General features: G+C 36.0%; 1 protein-coding gene across 1 annotated transcript in view; it reads left to right on the forward strand.

Moving 5' to 3' along the window:
* The first annotated feature begins 463 nt into the window (after window positions 1–463).
* Window positions 464–21045, forward strand: part of LOC122790532 — a 340990-nt gene continuing 320408 nt past the window's right edge. Inside the window, exons 1-5 of the mRNA XM_044058080.1 lie at window positions 464–715; window positions 2742–2821; window positions 2910–3174; window positions 7863–7942; window positions 8032–8296. Coding sequence (XP_043914015.1) covers window positions 598–715; window positions 2742–2821; window positions 2910–3174; window positions 7863–7942; window positions 8032–8296 — 808 coding nt within the window. The 5' untranslated portion in view covers window positions 464–597. The remainder of the gene's footprint in view (window positions 716–2741; window positions 2822–2909; window positions 3175–7862; window positions 7943–8031; window positions 8297–21045) is intronic.

The following is a 21045-nucleotide window of genomic DNA, read 5'->3' on the forward strand; positions in this document are numbered from 1 at the left end:
GCAATACAGAGCATATGGGGACAGTGCCAAACTTGCAATAAAGCAACATCTTTTCAAACACTAACCCTCTGGGCTGAAATGTGCAAGGTAAAATAAAACAGAACAGTGTGCAAGTGAAGATACATGAATTGTCATGAATTTTGCCATAATACTTACCAGTTCTAATGGATTTGACATGCTAATATTTTGATTTTTATCCAGAACATATTTAGGATAATAATTGCCCCAAACAGTAACATCAGTACAACAGTGGTAATCATACTCTTGTTATTTCTTTTCTAGATATTCCACCATCTCATCCCACAGTCTTGCTTTACAGTGCCAAGATGGAATCATCAAATGAAGATGCTAATATTGCAATGGTATCATTATGTCTGGATTAACATATCCTATCTACTTTGCTTTAGACTCATATCATGCATTTAATAAATTTTATTTTCTGTTTTTCAGCCTACAACAGAAATACCAGACATCATAAATTGCCTAATCTCTGAATTTTATCCCAGCCTTTTAAATGTTTCCTGGTACATTGATGGGATTCTTATTTCATCAAATATTACAAACTTTGGTCCTGCAGTTGACAGTGCTGGGAAATACATGTTGAACAGTGTTCTCAGAGTTCTGCCATCTGACTGGAGCAAAGGAAGAGTTTTTACATGTCGGGTCTCTCATGCATCTCTAACTTCACCTATTACAAGGAAAATTCACAAACCAAGTAAGGACAAAAACAGGTGCATTTGAAAATATTTTATGAATTGCAATTCCTAATTTAAAATTAGTATAACCAAGGAAAATACTTCCTCAGAAAAGGGCAGAAAATAAAATGTCCATTATGAAATTGATTTATACCTCATTCAAGCTTACAGTGCCTTCTTTATATATTTCTGTTTCACACCCTTAGCTCCTTATTGTGTCCAGAATGCATTTGCATCTACCTTCATATACTGTCTCTTACCAGCTATTAATAGGTGTTATTATGAAGTGCAGGGAGCTATTAACAACATTACATCAAGGTTGTTAATCTAGGATGTCCTGTAGCAGAGAAATTAATGACTGATCTTCACTTATTATTCCTATTTTCATATTTATGTTCATATGTTCCTAACTGAGAGCGCTGGATGTTAGTGATGGTTATGGTTTGCCATGCCATGGTGGGAGATTGGAACATTATTTGTCAATGATGACTTTCATCACACTGTACCTGAGATATTGATAGTTGTTTGTCATTATTTATTAAAATAAACAAGATGCCCGTATATACTTAATTCTCAAAAAACAATAAATGCTCAAAATAAGAATAGATAATTTCATTATCAGATAGAGTAAAAACTGGGTTAGTAACCAGATGGTTTCAATGTTGCAAAAGAGCAATCAGGAACCATTAATACTGAAAGTTGAGGATATATAATGGGTCCACTATGTTCACTGGGCATTTAACTAACTTGAAAATGTCGGACAAATTATAGCTCATAAAATAAATTATTGAGAATAAGACAGGCACCTGTATTTCACCTACAAGGGATCATCAAATTATCCTGTGCATCATCTTGAGTGAAGACTAATACATTTGATATAAATCCGTGTAAAGCAGCTATGTTGTCACTTAGAAGAATGATATAAGATTAGTCATACGTTTTGACACTAAAGGGTTGAAAAGTGCAATGCAAAATGACAAACATTGTTATTAATACTACAATGAATTTTTGCTGAACACTGAGTCCTAAGAGTTTGAAGACAAAAATGAAAATGAGTGTCTTTTTTAAGTGATGTTAAAAACAAACCCCCTCGACAATCGTCTCTCTATATACATCTCCTCTTAGTCTGAAAGTAGAATGTGTTAATCTGTCGAGAATCTATCTTTTAAAAAGATCATGTGTAGAATATAGAGGACATTTACTAGGAGGACTGCAGATATGACAGGCATTGAGTTTGGGGAGAGACAGAGATGGCTAGGGCTTTAACCATTATGGCATAGATATTTCAGTTGGCACTAAATACCTGGGTTAATTCTTCATGGTACAGGCATAGAAAAGGCTGCTCATGCAGTTAATGTTTGGGTTAGGAAATGCCATTTAGCAGTTTAACTTTCCACACAATGCAGAGGAAGAGGAGGTTCTCTCTAAGAATAATTAATGAATGGAACAGGCTGCCATAATCAACCAGACAAAAGAGCAGGATTCCTTCAAAAGAATGTCAAGAATTTAATGAGTTACAGAGGGTACCAGATTTTTTTCTAAGGCATTAAGTATGATATCTTCAAAGGAAATCTTCTTCTAACGCTTACGTCATCTTAGATTAATTTCTAAGTATTTGTATTTTGGATTTTTATTTAACATGTACATAGCTGTTGGTAATATTAACAGTCACATGGTGGTTCTTCTGTTTGCAGAGACTGACTGCTTATTTTGCATATAGTACTACACTCTGCTTGTACTTGTAAACCCTGGCCTTAGACTAAGCAGTACGTAGCCTGTTGGCATGGTGTCAAACTTGCAATAATGTAACATCTTTTCAAATACTAATCCCCTGGCCTGAGATGTGCAAGGTAAAATAAAACAGTACAGTGTGCAAGTGACGATACATTAATTCCCTTGAATCTGCCATAATACGTACCTGTTCTAATGGTTTTGACATGCTAGTATTTTGATTTTTTGCAACGCATATTTAGTATAATAATTGCCCCAAAAAGTAACACTGGTGCTACAACAGTGATAATCACACACTTGCTATTTCTTTTCTAGATATTCCACCATCTCGTCCCACAGTCTTGCTTTACAGTTCCAAGATGGAATCACCAAATAAAGATGCTCATATGGCAATGGTATCATTAAGTCTGTATTAACATATTGTATCTACTTTGCTTTCAAGGCATATCATGAATTTAATACATTTTATTTTCTGTTTTTCAGCCTACAACAGAAATACCAGACATCATCAATTGCCTAATCTCTGAATTTTATCCCAGCCTTTTAAATGTTTCCTGGTACATTGATGGGATTCTTATTCCATCAAATGTTACAAACTTTGGTCCCGCAGTTGACACTGCTGGAAAATACATGTTGAACAGTGTTCTCAGAGTTCTGCCTTCTGACTGGAGCAAAGGAAGAGTTTTTACATGTCGGGTCTCTCATGCATCTCTAACTTCACCTATTACAAGGAAAATTCACAAACCAAGTAAGGACAAAAACAGGTGCACTTGAAAATATTTTAAGAATTGTAATGCCTAATTTAAAATGATGAGACTGCTTTGAGATGTTTACTTTATGTATATAACTTAATTTCACAAAAGAATGTGATAGTTATGACCTTAATTTGGCTAAAATCCACAGTTAGCAAATAAAATAAAGGCACAGTTGGAAAGTACTAAGGAAATTTGTATATTAATACTGAAGATAGGTCTGGAGACAATAGAATATAAGATTTTTTTGATTATTTTTTTGCATTTTTGAATAAATACTGGTATATATTAATTTTATATATAAATATTTTCTAAGTAAAAAAGCAAGTGTGGGATTTGGATATTGGTATATGGCTTTAATGCAAATTCTTCACAGTGCTTTAATGTCAGAAGAAGATTCTTCTTTGTTATGGTGTATATTATTTATCTAACAAATCTAAATATTTTTCTAACAAGTGTTCCTCCATTTGTTAAGGTGGCTTATTTTAAATCAGTATCTTGATAGGTTTGTTGGCTAAACTGTGAGGATGAAGTATCTGTCGTGTAATGTAACCCCGTAGGGAATGCAGACAGTACACTGAAACTGGAGCATATGAAAGAATTTAAAGATGTCAATGACAGGAAAAATAAAACTCTTAAAGATGCGGATTATAGGATGAGACGCATGCCGAAAAGGAGAACACGTGTAAACGGACATGAAAAAAAGGAGAACACGTGTAAACAGACATGACGAAAAGGAGAACACATGTAAAGGGACATGACGAAAAGGAGAACACGTGTAAAGGGACATACAACACAGGAGAGTATAACAAAAAAAGAGGAGGAACTCAAATGATCATACAAAAGTTTTTATGTTAATACAAATAACCTCAATTTTTTTAAAAATACTGTAAGTAACAACATCAGTATAAGTAAAGAAAATACTTCCACAAGGAGAAGGGCAGAAAATAAAATGTCCATTATGGAATCCATTTATAACTCATTCAAGCCTATAGCACCTTCTTTATATACTTCTGTTTCACACCTTTAGTTCCTTATGCTGTCCAGAATCCTTTTGCATCTACCTTCATGTACTAAGTCACTTGCCAGCTAATAAAAAGTGGTATTATGAAGTGCAGGGAGCTGTTAACAAAATGACATCAAGGCTGTTAATGTAGGATGTCCTGCGGTAGAGAAATTGATCATTGTTCTTCACTTATTTTCATATTTACATTCATATGTTCATATGTTCATAACTGAGACCTGGGATGTTAGTGATTGTTAAGGTTTGCTATGTCATGGTGGGAGATAGGAACAATTGTCAGTGTTGATTTATATCACATTATGAATACACCATAGATGCAAAAAAAAAAAAGGGTCAAAAAACACAAAATGAAACTGCAAAACTGCAAAACAGTAACCACGCAAATACCACAGCATGTAAAGCAGCAGAAACTTATTCTGGTACCTCGACCTTTCGCCTTCTTAGAGTAACCTAGTTTAACAGATCCCATCCAATTTATACACCAGGTACTTGAAATCACCCAGTGAAACACCATCAATTAAACAATTAAGTATTTAAACAATTAAAGTAAGAATACAGAAAAATCCTGAATTTGAAATAGCAAATACTAAATACCACAATGTTTTCTATCTTTATAATGAAAAAATTGTACCCTAGACAATAATCTGTAAAAAAAAAAATTATATACATTATTATTGTTATATTTTGATTATATAAATATGTTCACTAGAAAAAGTATATGTTCAACATTTTACATATTTGACATAAACCCATATAACATATCTAACAAATTTAACAAAAATGTTTCTTGATATTTATAAAGTTGTATCACTATCTAAATTCATCCCTCTAGGGTACAAAGTTCAATAATTTCTAATCATTCTGCATTCTAGCATGTTCAATTCCCTTCTAAAATTCCTACCATTGGTGACATTAGGTCGTGCCAAATGATAAAAAAAAATAATCCATCCACAAACCTCTGTGTTTAGATATAAAATGTGCTGCTACTGGGCTGCCATTTTCCGTCTCCTTATATCCCCCAAATTTTCCAATAATCGCACCTTAACTTTCTTTGTTTGCCCAATATACCAACAGGTTTTACTACAGTCACATCCAATGATGTAAACTACACCAAAAGAATTACACATAAAATATTCTCTGGCTTTATACCTCCTACCATTAAACATGATGCCGTCTAAATTTTTGACTCTGAAACAAACAGAACAATTACCACAAAAATACATTCCCACTGTACCTTGTGATTTCACTTTAAATCTCTCCCCATTCAGTAATTCCTTTAAATTACTATGTCTCCCATAGGAAAACTTAATATGTTTAGGAAAAAGATGTCTAATAGACACATCCTCACTTGGTACACACCATAAACATTTAACTATAGTTTCCAAAGTACTGGAGAAAGGAGAGACTCTAGTAACAAAAAATATATTTTTTTTCCATCCTCAACTCTTGTACACTTCCTACTATTCCTGTTCTAACTTCGCTCCCCCCCCAAAAAAAAAAAACGTTGCTTCTGACCTCTGTCAATATGTGTTCTGAGTACCCACGCAAAATCAATATATCATATACTTGGTCAAGATACCCATCTCTTAATGTCAAATCAGATGTGTTGTAGAAATTTGTCCTAAATTCCCCATAAGGCAAAGAATGTCCATTATGGAATCCATTTATAACTCATTCAAGCCTACAGCACTTTCTTTATATACTTCTCTTTCACACCCTTAACTCCTTACCGTGTCCAGAATGCTTTTTCATCTAGCTTCATGTACTAAGTCACTTATCAGCTAATAAAAAGTGGTATTATGAAATGCAGGGAACTATTAACAACATTACATCAAGGGTGTTAATCTAGGATGTCACGGTAGAGAAATTAATCAATGCCCTTCATTCATTGTTAATATTTTCATATTTCTGTTCATATGTCCATAATTGAGAGCCCAGATGTTAGTGATTGTTAAGGTTTGCTATGTCATGGTGGGATACAGAAACAATTGTCAATGTTGATTTATATCACATTATACCTAAGATATTGATAGCTGTTTGTCAGTAATTATGAAAATAAACAGGATGCCTGTATGTACTTAATATTCAAAAAAAATATTACATACAGCTGCATGGCATCAGATGAATGTGACTGAATATTATTTACAAAGGGGAAATTATTTCCGGAACTTTCAACAGTAGATCCCAAATGATTTACAAAAAATGCTCGCAGTATGAATAGATCTTTAGATTATCAGATAGGTTAAAAACTGGGTTAGTAACCGGATGGTTAGAATGTTGTAAAAGAGCTATCAGTAACCATGGATACTGAAAGATGAGAATCTGTAATGGGTCTAGTATTATCCCCTGTGCATTTAACTAACTTGAAAATGTCTGACAAATTATAACTCATGCAATAAATCACTGAGACTGAAAAAAGCACTTGTATTGATACCACAAGCGATCATCAAATTAACCTTTGCATCACCTTGACTGAGGACCAATAAACTTGATATAAATCTGTTTGAAACAGCAATTTTGTCACATAGAAGAATTATATAAGCTGAACATTACTTTTTTGACATTAAAGGAATAAAAAGTGCAATGAAAAATGAGAAGTACTGTTATTAGTACTACAATTCATTTTGTTGGACACTGAGTCCTTAGAGTTTGAAGGCAAAAAGGAAAATGAGTGTCTTTTTAAGGTATATTATAACCAAAAAACATGACAATGGTATCTGTATATACAACTCCTGCTAGTCTGAAACTAGAATATGCTAATGTGTCCAGAATCTGTTCTCTAAGAAGATCACATGTAGAATATAGAGAACATTTACTAGGAGGATTACAGATATGACAAGCACTGAGTATGGGGAGAGACAGAGATGGCTAGGGCTTTAACCATTATTGCATAGATACTTGAGTTGGCACAAAATACCTGGGTTCATTCTTCATGGTACAAGTATAAAAAAGGATGTTCATGCAGTTAATGTTTGGGTTAGGAAATGCCATTTAGCAGTTTAACTTTCTGGACAATGCAGAGGAAGAGGAGGTTCTCCGAAAGGGTAACTAATGAGTGGATCAGGCCATCATTATCAAGCAGACCAAGTATCAGGATTCCTTCAAAAGGATGTCAAGAATTACATGAGTTACAGAGGGTACCAGATTTTGTTCTAAGGCAGAAAGTATGATGTCTTCAAAGGACATCTTCAGAAGTTTATGTTACATTCATTTCCAAGTATTTCTGTGTTGGATATTTATTTAAAATGTACATAGCAGCTGGTACTATTAACAGTCACACTACAGTTGTTCTGTCTGCAGAGACTGACTACTTATTTTGCATACATGACTACACTCTGCTTATACTAGTAAACCCTAGCCTTAGACTAAGCAGTACAAGAGCCTGTGGGGACGGTAACAAACTTGCAATAATATAACACCTTTTCAAACACTAACCCCCAGGCAATAAACTGAAACATGCAAGGCAAAATAAAACAGAACAGTGTGCAAGTGAAGATACATGAATTCCCATTAATTTTGCCATAATACCTAGCTGTTCTAATGGTTTTGACATGCTAGTATTTTGATTTTTTGTAGAGCATGTTTAGGATAATAATTGCCCCAAAGAGTAATGCCAGTACAAAAATAATTATAATTACACACTTGCTCTTTCTTTTCTAGATATTCCACCATCTCGCCCCACAGTGTTGCTTTACAGTTCCAAGATGGAATCATCAAATGAACCTGCTGATACGACAATGGTATAATTTATGTCTGTATTAACATATCGTATCTACTTTGCATTAGAGACATATCATGCACTTAATAAATTTTATTTTCTGTTTTTCAGCCCACAACAGAAACACCAGACATCATCAATTGCCTAATCTCTGAATTTTATCCCAGCCTTTTAAATGTTTCCTGGTACATTGATGGGATTCTTATTTCATCAAATATTACAAACTTTGGTCCCGCAGTTGACAGTGCTGGGAAATACATGTTGAACAGTGTTCTCAGAGTTCTGCCATCTGACTGGAGCAAAGGAAGAGTGTTTACGTGTCGGGTCTCTCATGCATCTCTAACTTCACCTGTTACAAGGAAAATTCACAAACCAAGTAAGGACAAAAACAGGTGCACTTGAAAATAGTTTATGAATTGCAATGCCTAATTTAAAATGTTGATGCCACTTTGAGATGATACTTAATGCATATAACTTAATTTCACAAAATAATATGATAGTATGTCTATAATTTGGGTAGAATCCACAATTAGCAAATAAAATAAGTGCACAATTGTGAAGATAATAAGGACAATTCTTTCTTAATATTGAAGATAGGTCTGGAGTTATCAAACTATAAGAATGTTTTGATGAGAGTGTTGCATTTTTGAATAAAAGCTGCCATATATTAATTTTATATGCAAATATTTTCTAAGTGCAAAAGCAACCTTGAGACTTAAACATTAGTATATGCTTTTAAAGCAAATGGCACACACAGCTTTAATGTCAGAATAAGAATATTCCATGTCACAGTTTTTAGAATTTATCTTAAAATCTAATTATTTTTCTCACAAGTGATCCTTCATTTCTTAAGGTGGCTTACTTTACATCAGTATGTTGATAGCCTTTGTTGGCTAAACTGTGAGGAAGAAGCATCTGCCATGTAATGTAATCTGACAGGGAATGCAGAGAGTACACTATAATGGGAGTATATGAGAGATTTTAAAGATGACCTATAACAGACTGGTATGTCTGTGTTACTGTGTAACAACAGTGACAGGAGAAATAAAAGTAGTTTAAATGTGGATTAAATGATGAGATGCATGATTAAAAGGAGAAGACCACTAAAGGGACATCAACACGGGGGGGTGGGGATGTAAGAAAAAAAGCAGGAGCTCAAATGATTCTAAGAAGGTTTTTATGTTAATGCAAATAACCGCATTTCGCTTACATATAATATAAGTAACAACATCACTATAAGCAAGGAAAATACTTCCTCAAGGAGATGGGCAGAAAATAAAATGTTCATTATGCAATCCATTTATAACTCATTCAAGCCTACAGCACCTTCTTTATATACTTCTGTTTCACACCTTTAGTTCCTTATGCTGTCCAGAACCATTTTGCATCTACCTTCATGTACTAAGTCACTTACCAGCTAAGAATAGGTGGTATTATGAAATGCACGGAGCTGTTAACAATATTACATCGAGGTTTTTAATCTAGGATGTCCTGCAGTAGAAACATTAATCATTACAGTAGCCTCGTGTCTGCAGGTTCCTTAACAGTACTATCCACAACTTAATAAGTGAATGTAACCTGAATAGAGGAGGCAGTTAACAAAAATACAGGAAAAGACTTGTAGTATACATTCCCAGGCATTACACTTAGCAGCCCCATACCTGCAGGGTCCTTAACAGCGCTATCCACAACTTAATAAAGTGAACGGAATCTGACTAGAGGAGGCAGTTAACAAAAATACAGGAAAAGACTTGTAGTATACATTCACAGGTATTACACTTAGCAGCCCCATACCTGCAGGGTCCTTAACAATGCTATCCACAACTTAATAAAGTGAGCAGAATCTGATTAAGGGAGGCAGTTAACAAAAATACAGGAAAAGACTTTATACATCCCAGACATTACACTGAGCAGTCCCATGCCTGCAGAGTCCTTAACAGCACTATCCACAAATTAATAAAGTGAACAGAATCTGAATAAAGGAGGCAGTTAACAAAAATACAGGAAAAGACTTGTAGGTTAAAATCCCATAACTCTGTGTATCACATAACTTGGAATTAGAACTGCTGCTCTCCTAATTTAATTTTATACTATCTGAATACTGTGCTTTTAAAAAGACCCCCCATTAATATTCCAAAACATACACAATGATTGGCCAGTGTGCCCATTGTAAATCCCACAATATAAGTAAAAACCACTGAAAAAACGAAAAAGGAACGGACTCCTTGCACCAGCAATCCACCAGATAATAAAATCTGAATGCAAATTTATTATTTTAACAAGCGTTTTCGCCACCAAAACAATGTGGCTTCTTCAGAGAAAAGTATAAAATAAACAATAATGTCAAAGCACACTCAGTATAAATAGCAAGTTAAAAGGAAATGACGTCACATTATTTACAATGAAATAAAGTACATATATCTAAACTTAAAAATTGTATAGACCAAAGTTATAACAGTTGAATGGTTTAAATAACCATAAAAGTAATAAAACTGTTATACTATTTTGACAAGGAAGAAACAAATTCCATGACATTTGTTGTTAACAAGTAGTCCATTCTTTAACAAAAGATGTAATAAAATGAAAATCAACTTAAAAACAAGGCAAAAATGCCATGTGTTAATCATAATAGAATAGTATAATTTATCGTGTAAACAATCAACACTAGCAAAACCATGAAATAACATTGTTAAATAAATGATATTAAATGACCAATTAGTAGTATATCCAAAATAAATTTCAATAGAAAAATTTTAAAAATTAATTTAAAAAAAAATTGTTGTTAACCCCAACTGTGTGCAAACAAGCAAATTAGAAACGGTCTGTACAAGTAGTAACGCTACCTTAAGTAACTTCTAAGTTTCAAAACTGCAGAGATGTTACAGTTTTCGTTGAGGCCTGGATAACAAAAGGCATCAGTTCTCAACTGCCACTCCAACTCGCGAGTTTCTAAAAGTAATGGAATAGGGCCCCCACGAATATTAGTTGTTACTTGGTCAATGGCCATAAATGAAAAACAATGGCCTGGAAAGTTGTCTATATGCTTGGCTAAAGCATTGGTGTCAACTTTTTTCTTTATAGCATACATGTGTTCGATCCATGATCTCTGATCGGTCTTACCTATGTAGAAGGAGGGGCAGCACTCACAGAAGGCCACGTATACTATAGATTTACTCTCACAATTAAGTGGAAATTTTATAGTAAACTTCCTATCCCTTATTCTATAAGTCTGACCCGTCCTGACTTTATGGCACCAATTGCAAAATCCACATGAGTGCTGCCCCTCCTTCTACATAGGTATGCTATAAAGAAAAAAGTTGACACCAATGCTTTATGGCCATTGACCAAGTAACAACTCTCTGCAGTTTTGTAATTTGCTTGTTTGCAATTATTTTGAAATTAATTTTTAAAATTTTTCTATTGAAATTTATTTTGGATATACTACTAATTGGTTATTTAATATCATTTATTTAACAATGTTATTTCATGGTTTTGCTAGTGTTGATTGAATAAATGTCATGGAATTTGTTTCTTCCAAAATAGTATTAAACCATTCAACTGTTATAACAGTCCAAATCCCACAATATACCAACGGAAAAAGGTCCAGTCACCCGAACTTTTTCTGTTGGTATAAAGTGTCCAAAACTTTTTTTTTTAATAAAATAAAAAAAAAAAAAAACAGAGCAACGGAGACTTTCTTTTCCCTATTGCTTCCATTTCAAAGCATTGATGTACTGGGTATGCATGGGAACACAAGTCCCATATCCGTGCGCAGTACATCAACACAAGAAAGCAGTACACCACCACCGGTGGAAGGACAGTAATGCACTGTTATACAACAACATTATTTAAGAAATGTAAGTATTTTTTTTAAATAATGTCATTGTATAATAGCAATAACTGACTCTGTGGTTGTGGTATATTGAAGATTTACCCACAGTTGGCTTTATTTAATCAATTAAACCACGCCAACCATGGGTAAATCTTCAATATGCCACACCATGTAGTCGGTTATTGCTTATGTAATTTACTCTGTGAAGGACGCTGACACAGTGTAATATATCTGTTTTTAGTGATTATAAGCGTCTATGTTCTAAGCATAACGACCACATGTTTAGCTGCACTGTAACTGTCTGCAATTGATATATTTCACTGTGATGGGAAAAATGAGAAAAACAAACTGAATTAAGTCTTAGTTACATGCTGCAACACTCATATGCAAGTATAGTTCAGATGATAGCGAATACCCGCAGTTCTGGGCTACTGATGTATGAACCACGTGTTTAGTGCTCACAGTAAATGGTTACATGTCTGATATAGCTCAGTTGCAATGAACTTACATTAATTTTTAGCATTACTGCTTTTAATGCTCAAATGAATGAGCCTATCTTGCTTCATAGCATTTCTCCACGTATTGCTTTTATTGTACTTACGAGGTTTTTGTTTCATGCCATAAGGAATGGTAGCTAGCACTGACCAACCTATATTTTTGTAGAAATGCATAGAGAACTGCTAGATTACTTTAAATGCCATGCTTACACTAGTGCCTGGGTCCGTTCAGTAGAATGACCTTTTAAATTACTTAAAAGCTTAGTGTTCAGCAATATCACTGTCTTTGTTGTACTGGACTGCTTCCTTCTTTACTTTTCCCATATTTATCCTGTCTCTTAATTTTTTCTCTTAGTATACAGTCGCAGACATTACACTGAGCAGCCCTTATATCTGAATACTATGCTTTTAAAAAGAGTTAGCAATTGGTAAAAGTAACTGTTACCTATTGCTACACTCAGGACTACAGCTGTTTGGCACTACCGATGTTCGGGTTGGAATTAGGCTCTCCCTCATAGCACTAATAACACCAATGGTATTACCCCAAACTACCTGTATTTTTCCCTCTCCCTAGCTACTTCTACAAATTCCCTTTCCTTATTTTGGAAACAGTAACTGTACTTTACATTCGTGCCTTATTTTTCTTACCTGGGAACAATCTCTTAGATTGTTTATTGAGAGCCGGGTTTTGGCCTCTTTCTTCCTTCTAAATGGATATTCCTTCTCTTTACCCCCCCCCCCCCATCCTGCAGAGGCCTGACAGAGCTGTAATAAACCTCCTGGCACCATCTTTGAATTACCATGACAGCTGTGCTCTTTGGGGTGATAGCGACCTCATAGTAAGGAATCTGTACTCTTTCATTATCGTGCATTTGTTTTTTATTTATCTTGTGTTGTTTTTTCTGCCTATTTTATCTAACACAATTATCTACAAGTAATGTATTCTGTGAAGGATGCTGACACAGTGTAATATATCTGTTTGTAGTGCTTATAAGCATCTATGTTCTAAGTGTAACGACCACATGTTTAACTGCACTGAAACTGTTTACAACTGATGTATTTCACTGTGATGGGAAAAATGAGAAAAACAAACTGAATTAAGTCTTTGTTTTATGCTGCAGCACTCATATTTAAGTATAGTTCAGATGATAGCGAATACCCGCAGTTCTGGGCTACTGATGTATGAACCACGTGTTTAGTGCTCACAGTCAATGGTTACATGTCTGTCTGATTATAGCTCAGTTGCGACGAACTTACATTAATTTTTAGCATTACTGCTTTTAATGGGCAAATGAATGAGCCTATCTTGCTTCATAGCATTTCTCTATGTACTGCTTTTATTGGACTTTAGAGGTTTTTGTTTCATGCCATAAGGAATGGTAGCTAGCACTGACCAACCTATATTTTTTGGTGAAATGCATAGAGAACTGCTAGATTACTTTAAATGCCATGCTTACACTAGTGCCTGGGTCCGTTCATTAGAATGACCTTTTGAATGACTTAGAAGCTTAGTGTTCAGCAATATCACTGTCTTTGTTGTACTAGACTGCTTCCTTCTTTACTTTTCCCATATGTAGCCTGTCTCTTCATTTTTGCTTTTAGTATACAGTCCCAAACATTACACTGAACAGTCCCGTGCCTGCAGGGTCCTTAACAGTGCTATCCACAACTTAATAAAGTGAATGGAACCTGAAAATAGGAGGCAGTTAACAAAAATACAGGAAAAGACTTGTAGGTTAAAATCCCATAATTCTATGTATCACATACCTTTTAATAACAACTGCTGCTCTGCTAATTTAATTTAATTTAATAATATCTGAATACTGTGCTTTTAAAAAGAGCTAGCAACTGGTAAATGTAACTGTTACCTCTTGCTACACTCAGGACTACAGCTGTTTGGCACTACTGACGTTCGGGTTGGATTTAGGCTCTCCCTCGTAGCACTAATAACACCAATGATATTACCCCAAAGTACAGGCCCAAACCTCCTCCAATCAAATCCCCCCCAGTTTACATCTTCCCATAACCTCCTTATAACCTCTCCCTTACCTTTACCTCTGCTACCTCATACACCCTTCCATACTCAGTCCAAGACACCTTGCCCTCCTAATACTTTCCCCTCCTCTCTGTTCAGTTTCTTTCCCTGTACCAAAGTAATCTTACCACTCCCTCTCAATCAGACTCATGCCAAACCAGATACACAAAAAAAGCAAAATACCAGGTATTCTTTCATTTGGCCTCACTAAATCTACTAATAATTACAACTATAGTCACCTCTTATCACGCCAGCCTTCCCAAACCCCCTACATTCCAATCCACCTCTAATATCCATCCCATCACCTTCAAGCTAGTTAACGTCTATATAGGTAGCTCCATCTTTAATGATACAGTCTTTAACCAAATTAAATTAGTACAACTTCACTATTCCAGTTTAGCCACTATCTCCTTAAAATATGACAAAAGCTACACCAAATACCTGAAACACATCATTTAAACTGTATCTAGTCTATCCCTATGTGGAGACATACATTCAAACCCTAGTCCAACCTACAAACACCCGACCTCAGAACCTCACCCTGGTCTGCAAATAAACACTAACCTGACATCAATCACTCCCAGTAGAGACAAAACAGATATTTTAAGACTGACTATGAACATCAGAAGTTTAAACGACAAAATTCATGAGCTCCATGCTAACCTAGCTCTCTACTCACCAGACATTGCTCTACTTAGAGACCTGCTTAAATCCCAACACCAATAGTAAAGAGATAGTAACCCCAGGCTATAACATTTTATGCTCTGACAGAATAAATAAAAGAGGCAGTGGTGTAGCTCTACTCTATAAAAAACACCTCTCCATAGAAACTAAAAATTAACCCAAATAAAAATATAATCATAGGTCTCTACATGCCACCAGGAGATAATATTTAAATTCTGGAAAACTTACTACACTGGTGTTGCAATAACCTACCTCAGTAAACACTTATAATGGGTGATCTTAATATAGACTGGTCAGATGGCAATTCCCCACAGCCCAAAAGCCATATTAGCATTCATAGTTTCTCTCAACTCACCCAGGGACCAACTAGGGTTAATAAAACTTCAGACAGACATTCCACCCTAGACTGGATGTTAACAAACAGGCCAGCCCTGTACCCCTTCTCAGGATGTCTGCCAGACAGCCTCAGTGATAATTTTTCCCATTTATCTGGTCAGAAAGAAAGAAATGCACACTAAACAGCCCATTCTACTACACATAAGAAATAAAAAGCAACCGAACCCCATTAAACTTATAGAAATACTTAAACATTGTAATTGGACACCTTTAAGGCTCCTACCCTTACAAGATGCCGTAAAGTACTTCAGCACTACTTTCCTTTCCGTCCTAGACACACAGGTACCAAGTAGATATATATGTGTTAAACCTAACTATGCCCCATTGTTAAAAAAAGAAACACTAAATCTCCTCAGGCTTAGAGATGAGGCTTGGTCTTCCTGGAAAAGAAATAGGTACCAACTCACATTTCAAACTTGTCGGGGACTTAGAAATAAAGCTAAAAAAACAAATTAAAACAGGTAAAGTTAACTACTACAATGAAATACAAGCCAGGCACCACAAAAGCCCACAAAGATTCTGGTCCACAGTAAATAATATCCTTCACCCGGGTAAAACAGGAACCTCACCACCACCACCACTAATAATTCAGATAGTATAGCTACCCAATTCAACAAATATTTTACAGAAACCATCCTAGAATTAGCTAAAAATAAAACACCATCAACAAACAAACCCTCTCTCCCAACTTCTAATATTACATCCACCTTCTCACTTCTACCAGTAGCAACTGATACCATCAAAAAACTTCTGAGAAAGCTAAAGCCGACAATCTACCCGCAGAATACTTAAACTAACAGCAGATGGCATAGCATACCCTATATCAATACTAATCAACAGATCAATAGCTGAACACCAGGTCCCTACCATCTGGAAAACTGCATATATTATTCCCCTACATAAGGGCGGCACATCAACAGATCTTAACAACTGTCGACAAACTGCAATATTGTCACCACTCTCTAAAATTCTAGAAAGAGTAATTCATAAATGGGTCACAGCCTACCTACTTAATAACAAACTTCTAACCAATACCCAACACGGTTTTAGGCCATTCCACAGCACAACAACCGCACTGTTGTCATTTTCTAACACCATTAACCTTCACAGGAGCAACAATCACTATGCCTCTTCAATCTTCTTGGACCTGTCAAAAGCATTTGACATGGTCTCCCATGCCCACCTCCTTAACATCCTCTCAGACTTACATGTCATGTATTCCACCCCTGCATGGTTCAAAGACTACCTCATTGGATGTCAACAAGCAGTCTCATTGCAACAGACCCTATTGCCCTTATTACCAGTTGAACTTGGGGTGCCCCAAGGCTCTATATTAGGCCCACTCCTATTCTAAGTATTTACTATTAACCTCCATCTTGCAGCCTCTCATGTGTCACTTATCCAATATGCAGACGACTCAGCTGTGATATGTTCTGCACGCTCCCTACCAGAACTTCAGACACTTACTCAGAAAGCATTAAGAAGTTGAGTCCTGGCTAATGAATGCTAATTTAATCTTAAACCCTAAAAAAAAAAAAAAAAAAAAAAAACTATTACTATTCTCGCCTAACAAAACTCCTCCCTCCCCTAAAATTTTCTACATCACCTCCCATAACAATACCTGCATAACCCCCTCACTGCACACTAAACTACTGGGAATAGAAATTTACCATAAACTTAGATTTGATATTCATATATCTCAGACAGTTAAGACAGTCCACAAAAAACTCGGTACCCTACATAGGAACAAACACTACTTCAGAAACAATACCAAAATAGCCTTTGCTCAAACTCACCTACTCTCCACCTTACTGTATGCGGCACCCATTCTCACTAACCTTAAGAAATCTGAACTGCAAAAACTTGAAACCTGCTACAATAAAATAACAAGTTTTGCCACAAATGCACCAGCTAGATCTCATCATTGCTTTGCACTCAAGCAGCTCAATTGGTTAGAAGTGCCCCAACTCCTACACAACTCTCAATGGCCCACAAAATCCTCCCAGAGCCTGAAAAATACCTGCCCTACAAACTCTTAAACCCTATGCTACTGCCAGAGCACTCCATTCCACCAACCAAAACCACATACAAACTAATATATCCAAAAATTAAGCAGCTCAATTGGTTAGAAGTGCCCCAACTCCTACACTGTACACAACTCTCAATGGCCCACAAAATCCTCTCAGAGCCTGAAAAAATACCTGCCCTACAAACTCTTAAACCCTATGCTACTGCCAGAGCACTCCATTCCACCAACCAAAGCCACATACAAACTAATATAGCCAAAAATCAAGCAGGTGACTCCCTCTTTTCAGACTATACAGGTAAACTCTGGAATGTCTTACCAACTAATCTTACCTCCCTATTATCTCTGTCAATATTTAAACCAGCCTTAAAAAACTATATCCTTAGCAAATGAACATCTCTTGCACAACATCCGGCTGATAAATAACTATTCATTCTCCACAAGCACCTCTCCAATTGCTTTACTACCACTCAGCTACCACTATCAAGTACAACTCCAACTCCTGCTTGTTCAATACTATCTTTACCATTCTGTAAACATGAATCTCTATTCAATGCCTCCATGTATCATATAATAAACAATGTGATATCTGTTACGACTATTTTATTCAGCTTCCTTTGTGAGTTTTACTCCAAACATGTATAAAATGCCACTAATGACCTGTTGTTTCTATAATATTAGATTGATATTATTATTCACTTTTTTGGTGCTTAGCCTTAATGACCTGTATAAGGTAGAACTATGTAATAGTCTAGTATATTCCTACCAAGCATTTACTGACTTGTATCATACATTTGTGTGCCATATCTGTGTACATTTTGTTTCATATTTTTGTATCTTACTGTGTCTGGAGCTTTTCTCCCCAGGCCTCCACTGAAAAAGGATGTGTCCAGTTGGACTTTCCTGGTATAAACAAATGTAAAATAAAATAAAAATAAAAATTGTTTTTCACTTATTATTAATATTTCCATATTTATGTTCATATGTTCATAACTGAGAGTCCTACACTTCAGTGATGGTTATGGTTTGCTATGTCATGGTAGGAGACAGGAACATTATTTGTCAGTGTTGATTTATATCACTCCGTATCTGTGATACTGATAGTTGTCAGAAATTATGAAAATTACAAGATGTCTGTATATACTTAATACTCAAAAAACAAAACAAAAAAAAAACAAGCAGCTTAGATGCAGTGGCATGGCATCAGACGAATGTGACTGAATATTGTATACAAAGGGAAAATTGTTTCCAGAACTTTCTACAGTAGATCACAATTGATTTACAAAAATGCTCAAAATCAGAATAGATCATTTCATTATCAGATAGGTTAAATCTGGGTTAGTAACCAGATGGTGAGACCATTGTAAAACAGCCATCAGGAACCATTAATACTGAATTATAACTCATAAAATAAATTATTGACAATAAAACAAGCACCTGTATTTCAAGCACAAGGGATCATCAAATTAATCTGTGCATCACCTTGGGTAAGGACCAATAAAATTGATATAAATTGATATAAATCATTATAAAGCAGCTATGTTGTCACTTAGAAGACTTATATAAGATTAACCATACTTTTTGACAGTAAAGGAATAAAAAGTGCAATGCAAAATGACAAACATTGTTATTAATACTACAATTAATTTTTGCTGGACACTGTGTCCTAAGAGTTTGATGACAAAAATGAAAATGAGTGTCTTTTTAAGTTATGTTAAAAACAAAACCTCCTTGACAATCATCTCTCTATATACATCTCCTATTAGTCTGAAAGTAAAATATGTTAATCTGTCGAGAATCTATCTTTTAAAAAGACCAGGGGCAGGATTCACGAAGCCTCCGTGTAAGAGTTATAACTCTTATATGGAGGCTGCAGTTAAACGGAGTGATGTCAGCATGCTTTGCATATTCATGAGAGCATGCTGAATCACACCTAAGGCTAACACAGTCCGAGTAAGACAGTAGGGGGCGTGTCCGTAGGCCGAGCCCTGTAAGCGGACACGCCCCCAGAAGAGTAAAAGCACCCAAAGTAAACACCCACGACAGAGTCCACGGAAATGTGAATAAACACAACACAACACATGCCCCCACAGACTATTAACAGAAATTATATAAATAAACATGTTATATATTTTTTTTTAAATTGTAAAAATGTTTAACCGTGAGTGTGCTCGTTTGCGCGGGCATGCCCGTAGCACAGCTACAGTTAGCAGTCAGTGGGAAAGCATATAAAAATTAAATATGGAAAGTAAGCCAAGAAGCAATAGCGTAGCGGTAGTGATGTTGGCTGAAGAGCAGGCATTCATGGTTCAAGCCCCCACAACACCAATTTTTATTTTTAGCAAAATAAGCACGAAACAAGTCCTTGACAAATATGTACACATAAAACCACATTTTATGTAAAATGTAATGAAATAGCCCATTTATATTGAAGAAATGTGAGGTAACAAAAGAATAAAAAAATGCCAGATGTGCCCATAGCTGAGCTACAGTTTAACAGGGTGAGTGCATCTGCCCGTACGTGAGCAGTGGTTTAACTGGTGCAAAATGAGTGCCCGTAGCTGAGCAGTGGTTTAACATGCTGAATCTAAGTGCCCCTAGCTGAGCTGAGCGTAATATGCATGCCGATAGCCAAATGAGGCTTAAACCAGTGTACCCCGTTTGCAAGCTAACCGACGGGCAACGTTGAGCAAGCCGTATCAAAACTGCCTTTACACAGACACACCCCTCAACATATCTAGACAGTCATGAAAAATAAAAAGTAATGGCCATGTTTGAACCCAGGACACTATACACCATAGTCAAGGTACCAAACCACTAAGCCATGACAGCAGTACCTATAAATGCAATAATAGCTAATATATAGGAATGAATACAAACTGGAGCATGACAATGCAGGTTTACTGAAGTTGATACAATTCCAAAATGGCCAATCACAGATATGTGCGAGAAAAATGGACTATATAAGCCCCATAGGCGGGAATACACAGCATAAACGATTGTAGAACTGAACTGCAGGCAGAATTACAGGAGTAGGAGAGGGTAGTTGCTTTCGAGCACAGAGGTGGGTCATTGAGGATTCCAGGTACATGGTCTGGCTCCTAGTCCACAATCATGAGGCCCAACTCATGCAGGGCCAGGTCCTCTGGGGAGCATACAGAGCTGAGGCGTGGGACTGGTTGGCTCATGATCTCACCAGTGCCACAGGGATTCCAAGGACTGGTGAGCAGGTCCGTCACCACCATGCAGACCTGGAGAGATGCAAGCAGGACCAACTGAACCTTTGGATCCAGGAGGCCCGGCAAATGCCCAACGCCCCACTACTGAGTAAGTTACATTTAATTATGTATGTAAGAAATTAAACTAGCTGATATTATGGAGATGTGTATTCCAATATTACTTCATTTATATTACAGCTGCAGGTGTCCGTTCTGCGAACTGCAGAGCCTATGTCGATTGGCTGGTGCGGTTGCACCACCAGGCAGGTCAGTAATCCACTACCAGTAACTGTAAAGAAATATAAAAGTATGACAGTCAGCAAAAGAGTACAGTGTAGTCACTAAGGAATAAAATGTGCAAGTAACAGTGTGAAAGTGTCTGCAAGTATTGCTTGATTACAAAAGTGTGTTTCAGCCTGTAAGCCAAACAGAACAAT

This window comes from Protopterus annectens, chromosome 16.part0, assembly GCF_019279795.1.
Source record: "Protopterus annectens isolate FY-2018-M chromosome 16.part0, PAN1.0, whole genome shotgun sequence".
NCBI lineage: Eukaryota > Metazoa > Chordata > Ceratodontiformes > Protopteridae > Protopterus > Protopterus annectens.